This window comes from Aristolochia californica, unplaced genomic scaffold, assembly GCF_029961685.1.
Source record: "Aristolochia californica isolate CCGP_79_NKW_82.1479 unplaced genomic scaffold, dmAriCali1.0.hap1 SCAF_12, whole genome shotgun sequence".
In the NCBI taxonomy this organism is placed as follows: Eukaryota; Viridiplantae; Streptophyta; class Magnoliopsida; order Piperales; family Aristolochiaceae; genus Aristolochia; species Aristolochia californica.
This window is the reverse complement of record NW_027181793.1, coordinates 21907292-21916508: the sequence shown is the minus strand read 5'-3', so window position 1 is coordinate 21916508 and position 9217 is coordinate 21907292. Positions and strand designations below refer to the sequence as shown.

Sequence of the window (9217 nt, the reverse complement as noted above, 5' to 3'; positions counted from 1 at the left end):
TTTAGGTCACAAGGGTATTTTTGGAATATTTTATTTATAACGGTATTTTTGTAATATTTTATCTTAAACCTTGTAAGGGTGAACCCTATTTAAGGGGTAAGAGTAATGAGAAAGTCAAGCATTGATTTAGGTTAAAGAAGGGTTTTGAGTTGTCCTCAACGAGCTCAGGGGTGTGCGTTCTCCTTCACGAACCTAGGGTTTTCAAGCTTCCCTTTGGCTTGATTTTCATCTTTCTCTTCTTCCTCCCTATGAATCCATGCGTCAGATCCGGGACCATAACAACTGGTATCAGAGCAGGAACACAATGAGCGATTCTTCGTTCCAAGAAAAATGTAGAGCGATACTCGAAGTATTGGAAGAATTACTTGAGAAAATGCGTAGACCAGAAATTTCTACAAGGGAACAACTTGCTGCCGCTGTAGAAAAGGTCAAACGACCTCAAATCTTCGAGCACGACATATGCACAAAAGAGGTTGCATACGATGTTTTGGATAGGCAGAAGGGCCAAGCTGTTCTGGACTCCATAACATCTCGGGTAATAAACATACATATGAATTAAATTATGGAATTTCCTTTTATGTATGTTGGTTTTGTTTAATTGTAATTCTCATGAACTTGGTGAATCCGACGGACCCTCGGGTCAAGTTTGCATTTGCGTCCCTATTCCTATTTATAGGGGAGAAGGGCTTTAATGAAAGCAAGCATTGAATCAATTAGAAAGTAGAGGTCGGATTCTCCCTTCTGAGGTCCAGGTCGAGGCTCCTCCAGGGCTCCACTCGTTCTTCACCATTGCATGCACTAAACACAGGAAACTTATTCCCACATCAAGAGAAAACCTGAAGGAAAGAGGAGGAATAAGGGTGACAAGATCTATGGCAAGAAAAGACCCTAACATCTTGGTATCAGACAGGTCCACCCTTGGGGATTCCTCTGCCCAGGAGGATTTGCGTCAAGTTATGGAGGAACATTGTCATTCCATTGAAGAAAATGTTCTGCGCACTGATGATCTCTAGTCAGCCATGTCCGCCTTGAATGAGACAATGCAACATTTGATATGGCGAGTGGAAGAGGGATTGGTTAGAGGTCTGCCACCGCCGAGTAGTTCCACTATTCTGCCCGAGACACACCATCCCCACCCGCCCCCACCCCCACCACCTCTGTGCCATCAAACTCCCCCCACCATGGGACCCCACGCACCAGGCCCCAATTCGGTGCCCAGGTATGTAAAACTTGATTTTCCTACCTTTGATGGGTCTACGGACCCCTTGATCTGGTTACACCGCTGTGACCAGTTGTTTTACAATCAAAGAACCAATGCAGCTGACCGGGTCCATTTAGCCGCATTCCATATGCTCGATGAAGCGCTTTTATGGTACCACCAGTTTCAATCTGAACATCATGCTCCTGATTAGGATTTGTTTAAAGAATATTGCATGTTAAGGTTTGGTCTGCCTGCCCGTAGCAATCCTTTGGGTGTTCTGGTGAATTTGAAACAGACTGAGACTATAGAACTGTATCAGAAGCACTTTCAGGAACGCCTGGCCCATGCCAGTCGATTTGTGACACCCTCGCAACTTGTTAATTTATTTACTATTGGATTGATAGAGGCCTTGTGTCTAGAGGTAGAATTGCATGACCCTCATGACCTAGCCCATGCTATGAACCTTGCCCGGACCATAGATGCCAAACGGCGTGTCCTCAAAGTGTCTCTCGTCAGAAGACCAATCTTGTCTCGTAGCAATTGAAACTGTGAATTTGGTAGTGGCTTTGTAAGGAGATTTGTTTTGATGGTTCTTGGAAGCAAAAGGATGGGAAGAGCAGCGACACTGATTGCCGGGACGAGCAGTGGCACTGGTAGAGACTTGGGCAGACAAAATCGCATCATCCGATGAGAGTAGCGGCACTGGTATCAGCTGGGGCAGATGAAATTGCATCATTCGATGACGAGATGTGGAAGGGTAGCAACATTGGTAGCGACTGGGCCGCACGATATCTCATCATCCGGAGAAGAGATATGGAAGAGCAGCGGCACTGGTAGCAACTGGGGTATACGGAATCGCATTGTCCTGTCAAAAGATGTGGAAGAGCAGCGACACTGGTAGCAGCTAGGGTGGATGAAATCACATAGTTCGGTGAAGAGATGTGGATGGGCAGTGTACGAGTAGTGGCTGGGGCAGAAGAAATTGCATTGTCTATAGAAAGAATAATGGCACTAGTAGCGGCTAGGGCTGACAAAATTGTCATGTCCAGTAAAGAGATGTGGAAAGGGCAGCAACTGGGGTGGACAAAATCACATCATTTGGGAAGAAGAGGTTTTTTTTTTTTGCACGTGCAACTTCTCATGTTGCCCATGTACTTGCGTTGGACGAGGCATCGAGAGGAGAGGGAGCAGAGCGGCAGGGGGCGGGGGTGGACAACTGGTAAGGTGGACAACAACAATGACGACGAAGGTGAAGCTCAATGGCGATGGCGACATTGGCGAAGGTAGAGGATGGTCTAGGTGCTTGTACCTTGTAGCTATTGGCTATAAGTCATAAGTGTTGGGCTGGTGTTTATTATACACGCAATAACATTACTATTTTAGTTGTTTTTCTTTAATTTATTTTATTTATATTAGTTTTGTCGAGACTATGGTCGACAGTCGGTAAGTGGACGACAACAATGACGTCGAAGGTGAAGCTCAATGGCGATGGCGATATTAGAGAAGGTAGAGGATGGTCTAGGTGCTTGTACCTTGTAGCTATTGGCTATAAGTCATAAGTGTCGGGCTGGGGTTTTTTATGCATGCAATAACATTACTATTTTATTTTATTTATTTTATTTATTTTAGTTTTAGGCCACATGGGTATTTTTGGAATATTTTATTTATAGGGGTATTTTTGTAATATTTTATCTTAAACCTTGTAAGGGTGAACCCTATTTAAGGGGTAAGAGTAATGAGAAAGTCTAGCATTGATTTAGGTTAAAAAAGAGTTTTGAGTTCTCCTCAACGAGCTTAGGGGTATACGTTTTCCTTAAAGAACTTAGGTTTTTCTAGCTTCCTTTTGGCTTGATTTTTCATCTTTCTCTTCTTCCTCCCTATGAATCCATGCGTCAAATCCAGGACCATAACAACTGGTATCAAATCGATATATGCAAAGAAGAGGCAGTAGACACTGTTTTGGACGGACATAAGGGCCAAGCACCAGGAATTTCTTCTAACATACATCACCACCAGGAATCTACCTTTCGGCTTGGAGGGATTGGCGAAAAAAACACTGTAGCTAATAGACAAAGCTCACTTCTATGAACATCAAAGAACAATCATGTGGGTGACTTCGGAGTACTGCAACACTTTACTTCTACCAAAAAATTGGAAGGAGAAATCAAACATCCCTGTGGTAGATGCAACTCCTATGATAGGGTTGAGCAACAGCTGACCAGCTTGGAGGGCCCTAGTGTTCTGCCACTTGCTGTCCAGCGCTTGCAGTCCGGAACAACTGGCCAACTCAATAACAAGGCAATTTCTGGGAACTACGTCTGCTATGGGAGGAATATTCCGGGGCAATGGTACAAGATGGATGATAGAGTGTATCTGAACTGGATGGATGATAGCTGCCAAAGATGCTACTTGGGGAGATGCACATCCTCACTGTCGACCTTGAGGACAACCTCATTCTCCAGGAGGGGTGTAATGTTATGAACCCAATAGTGGGCTGAGTCAGGCAGAGACACCATGGCTGAGGTTTTCGGGGATATGCTGCAATTTGCCAATGAGGCAACCATTGGGGCAGATCCCACAAAGGTTATTAATGTCGAAGCAGAAGTTACCAGTGGTGCTGGTGATAGTTCAACTTTTTGTTCGATAGCTTATTCATATTGGGGTATGTACAACAAGTGATGCAGGTAGTGTCATAAAAAAAAAATTCTTCTCTGGTTGGATGCTCCAGTTTTGTAAACCTTTTGCGGGTTTTTAGTTGTCTAAGTCGTTTAGCTGACTTTAATGCGTTTTTAATTCCAGAGTAAGGGCTCTATATAGGGGTGGCATCGAATCAAGCCTAGCCCGAACTTGCCTATGTTCAAGTCGGGCTTGATTTAAATATTTTGAACTTGAGCTCGAGCCGAAGCTAGCCTCGAGCTTAAAATTGTAATCGAGCTCAAGCCCAAAATTTTTAACCAAGTTCAAGGTCCAACCTACATTTAAAATTTTGCATAAAATACATGTCAAATAAATTATATATAAAATTATGCATACATTTTACATAAAATTGGGCATAACCTCTGTATATTAATGCTACATAAAATTATCTATACATTATGCATAAAATTATTTATAAAACCTATATAATTATGCATAAATTTTATTCAATAATCAAACACAAAAAATTCCTTTCAAAAGTAATGCTAGTTTCGTCCATTTGTACTAAATCAGATCGTTCGGATTCAAGGACTAGAAAACCAGATCATTGAGACAGAGAAAAAATTTAAGAAACATGGTTTTGAATGACTTAATCACATGCCCATTTTGGTTTTTTCTTTGCAGCATGGATTCTTACAGCAATGGTTGTGAAACGGTACCAATCTGTTCTTCAGAAAAATTTCAGAAAAATTTGAGTGGAGTTAACATTAAGAGAGTACCTCAAACGATAAGAGGAAACAAATACTAAAATTTTTGTGGAGAGATTTTCTACATGAAGGTTTGAGTTTTAGTTTTCCTACAACTAGTATAAAGCTGAAGCAAAACAGGAAAAAGAAAAATTTTGGTGTAAAAACTTATGAATCCCGCACTTTGTTTACAGGATATACGAAACCTAACAACCACCGTGACCAGTTGCACGCCAAAGCCTATATATGATTTTCCTTTCCACAAGGCTAATGGAACGCTTCAATGCGAAGGGAGAATAGAAAACGAAGGTTGTTGGTTATGTACTGAAAGCCCTTGGAGACGGATGGGAAAGAGAGATGAGAGAAAAACCAATTGAATGGCAACCGCTACCGCTGGAGACTTTGGAAGGCGAATCACAACAACGGTTTTGGTCCCAACTACCTCTCCCTACTTCCAAGCTTCTCAACAAGCTTTGCCATCGGCAATTGAGAACACCCATTTCTCCTCTATAATCGACAATGATGATTCTCAGAAATAGATATATGTGTCCAGAAAATGGTGGAGAAATAGGGGAGGCGGCATAGGGATCATGTAAAGTTCTATGTCTAGACATGCTGATTCACACGACAAACTGAGGCTCTCCTTCTACACTCTAGAAATGTCACTAATTAAGGAAAAGTGGTAAAATTCCATGTAGTTTTTTTTCTAAAATTAAAAATGAAATAAAGTAACTAACAGTATTCGATTCAAATAAAATTTCAGAGAATTCATCTCCCATGATTTCCTACTAAAACAAACCACTAAAATTTTCAAAAAACCAGAACAACTCGCAATATACGGAAATCAACAAAGAATTAGATTCTAGATATTGAATGGAAACAAGAGAATCTAGCTTTTAACGTATAGAACTAAATAAGAACTACCAAATTAAATTTCTAACTTTCAAGAGTTTGACACGTGCTCGTCTAGGTCGTGCCAGCCACAACAATAATTAACAACGTTATTGTGAAAAAAAGGAACTTACACATTTTATGGAAAGATAATCTCTAAGGAAAGCTTAATCAATCCCAGTTCATTGTAAGGTAGGGTTTGTAGAAAGAAAAAAAAAATGTAGAACCTCTAAATAGGTGGTTGTCATGAGTCCTTTTAGGGTCCAATCTCAGCCTCCTGTTTTGGAGCCTCTAGAAGTTTTTGGTTTCAACATATCTCACCCAGTCGCTTACAAGTATTATTTTCAGGTTATTCATCTGACCTTAAGCTTATTGATGACAATTCTAGATTTGGATCATTGGGGGTTTTATATTGATTCAAAAATCACCTGAAAATTCATCAACCAAGTCGTCAGCATCAAATAGTTTCAAAGCACCGGCGCCATTGGATGGTCCAACATGTTCATCAGCGTCCATGGTTTCCATGAAACAAGTCTGCTCTTTAAGAAACTCCATCATTGGAACCATCCTGCAGCTGTCATTGGTGCTTCCAATCCCTTCCTCAACTGATGGCTGCTGAACCGAATGAGTCTCCTTGCCTTTGAGATCGTTGAACCTCTCCTCTAGTGCATTGGCGTTGGCGTCGATCATCCTGGCCAAATCACTAAGCTCTTGGCTGTTAAGATCATCAAGGCTTTTCCCACTGAGACACTGATACAAGAGGGTATCCAGGTGAAGCTCTTGGTTTCCATCCGCTATCTTCTTCGCTTGTTGGTCAAGTTTTTCAATCTTTTTCCTGAAATACCCTTCCTGGTTCATCGTTCTCTTGATTTGATCCAACTCGGGAAGAGACTTAAACTTTTCCAAAGTGCGGATGGCATCAGGGACAGACGGCCAGATATCAGGCTCTGGGTTGTTGGGGTTGATCGCTACAACAGCCACCTCCACCCCACAGAGGGTGCTCAATTCGCTCACCTTCTTCAGTAAACCCTTTGTCCTCTTCCTGCATGCCGCTCTCCTCGTAGAGTCGTTCAATATCCAAGCAAGCTTCACCTTCTTGCGTGCCATGAGTGGAGTAGGAAGAGGCAGATGATCTGCCGTTTCGAGTTTGAGGTTTGTCTTGAATGGTTTGAAAGGTCGCCTGGCTGTGGCATGCACAGGAAATCAGGAGGGGGTAAGTATCAGCATTAATTTTGAAAAGATGCGAACACCTGGCGTCGAGGTGTTCTAGAGTGGCCATTGGACTAGTTAATTGCGTAATAAATGGAGGTTTACTTTCTTTAGGCTAGAAAATCTGTCTCTGTACATACGTTTTCATGTAATGGAAACATAAAAATTCAGTTATACAAGCTGTTTCCTTGTTCAGAAAGCACGCGCAGAGACCAGTTAATCTCATGAGTACTTTCTTCTTTGATCATTTAGAATGGGAAGAGAGGTTGACTCTCACAAGCTTACCTTGGTAGCCTTCTTATTGTTGGTTCTCGTCAGTTCAAGTTTAATTTCATAGTTTCATGAATTTGGAAAATAAAATCGATAAATTCCTGTTTTTGCTTAAAGTAAACATATTAAAAAATTTCTTTATGACAAGTCCCGAAATTTATTTGCTTTAGAGTTTGGTGATCTAACCTTCTCGATACATGTTTATACTATTGGATGTTGAACTCAAACAACATAAGAGGATGAACTGAACGACAACTTTACATTTGTCCTCGATATTCCTACTCTCTTCTCTCGTCGCCGATTAACCGTCGAAATCGGTCGACCCCGCTGCAGCAGTTCACCTCTCCGGCCACAGTGCCGACCGCTCCGTCTGCCAGCGCTGACCCCCCCCCCCCCCCCCCCCCCCCCCCCCACCCGCCACTACCATCGCCGCCTGTCTTGGCAGCACCGAGACAACCTAGGTCAAGGGGGAAAATTATTTTCCCCCTTGGATGCGTCGTCCCACCCACGTACGTGCAGAGCATCCGAAGTTGCACGTGGACTTTCACAGGTGCGACTTTCGCACGTGCGGATTTTTTTTATTAAGAAAAAAAATTTCTCCATCCTATCTGAATGATGTGATTCCATCCGCCCCAGCCGCTGTCCTTCCTTTGGACGATGCAATTTCGTTCGCCTCAGCCACCTCTAGTGCCGCTGCTCTTCCTCAGGATGAGGCAATTCCGTCCGCACTAACCGTTTTCAGTGTCGCTGCTTTGCCACCTGATGATGAAGTAATTTTTATATTTTTAACGACATTAGGTAACTGGTTGTGGAAGAGTATTTTTTTTATCTGACAATAACTAATTTTATTTTTTTATTTTTGTCATAGGTGGAGATTTTGCTCATGCAGGGACGTATATTATTTTCTAGCATGAAGAGAAATAACTATAGTTTGTAAATTTATAATGGATTTATTGATTTTATTTGGGTGATTGTAAATTGATAGTAATATTTCATTTAATTTTGTTGTGTTTGATTATTGTATGGAGTTTATTCATAATGTTATGCAGTGTATGGAGTGTTTAGACTATTTTATAGAGTGTATGGGGTGTATAAACAATTTCATGGAGTGTTTTATGGAATGTATAAACAATTTTATGGAGTGTTTATGTAGGTATTATGTATATAGATTATGTCTAATTTTAAGTAGTGGTCATGCCCAATTTTATGTAAAGGTCATGCCCAATTTTATGTAAAATGTATACATAATTTTATATACAATTTATTTGATAAATAGTTTTTGAAAAATTTTAAATGTATGTTGAAGCTTGAGCTCGGCTCGAACTCGTTTAAAATTTTTGGGCTCGAACTCGATAACAATTTTAGGCTCGAGACTGGGCTTGACTCGAGCTCGAGTTCAAAATATTTAAATCAAGCTCGACTCGAACATAGGCAGGTTCGGGCTCGGCTTGGCTCGGCTCGATGCCACCCCTACTAGTAGCAGCTGGGACTGACAAAATCGCATCATCCGGTGAGAGCAATGGCACTGGTAGCAACTAGGGCAGATGAAATCACATCATACTGTGAAGAGATGTGGAAGGGCAGCAACATTGGTAGCGGCTGAGGCGTACGATATCGCATCGTTCGGATAAATTATGTGGAAACACAGGGGCACTGGTAGCGACTAAGACAGACGGAATCGCATTGTCTGGTGAAAAGATGTGGAAGAACAACGACATTGGTAGCGGCTGGGGTGGATGAAATTGCATAGTTCGGTGAAGAGATGTGGATGGGCAGTGACACTGGTAGTGGCTGGGGTAGATGAAATTGCATTGTCTGGAGAAAGAGCAATGGTACTAGTAGCAGCTAGGGTTGATGGAATTGCAACGTCTGGTGAAGAGATGTGGTAGGGCAGCGGCTGGGGCGGACAAAATCACATCGTTTGGGAAGAAGAGGTTTTTTTTTTTTGTCACACGTGCAACTTCACATGTTGCACATGTACTTGTGTTGGATGGGGGCAGCGGCTGGGGCGGACAAAATCACATTGTCTAGGAAGAACAGGTTTTTTTTTTTGTCGCACGTGCAACTTCACATGTTGCACATGTACTTGTGTTGGATGGGGCATCGAAAGGGGCGGATGGGTTTACTATGATCGGCAGCGGGTAAGGTGGATGGCGACGACGGAGGTGAAGCTCAATGGCAATGGCGACATCAGCAAAGGTAGAGGATGGTCTTTGGGGACAACAACGGGAAAGGAGTTGGCAGGACGAGGGGTGACGGTAGG

The 9217-nt window shown here is 42.2% G+C and overlaps 1 protein-coding gene across 1 annotated transcript; it reads right to left on the bottom strand.

The window, feature by feature from the left end:
• Positions 1-5892: 5892 nt before the first annotated feature.
• On the bottom strand, positions 5893-6582 carry LOC137946715 (agamous-like MADS-box protein AGL80). Its single transcript, XM_068793029.1, has one exon. It carries the CDS (start codon positions 6580-6582, stop codon positions 5893-5895), a length of 690 nt encoding a protein of 229 aa, XP_068649130.1.
• Between the last annotated feature and the right edge of the window lie 2635 nt (positions 6583-9217).

What these genes read in the sequence shown, in the direction of transcription:
- LOC137946715 (XM_068793029.1), bottom strand. Translation starts at nt 6,582, where the DNA reads ATGGCACGCAAGAAGGTGAAGCTTGCTTGGATATTGAACGACTCTACG.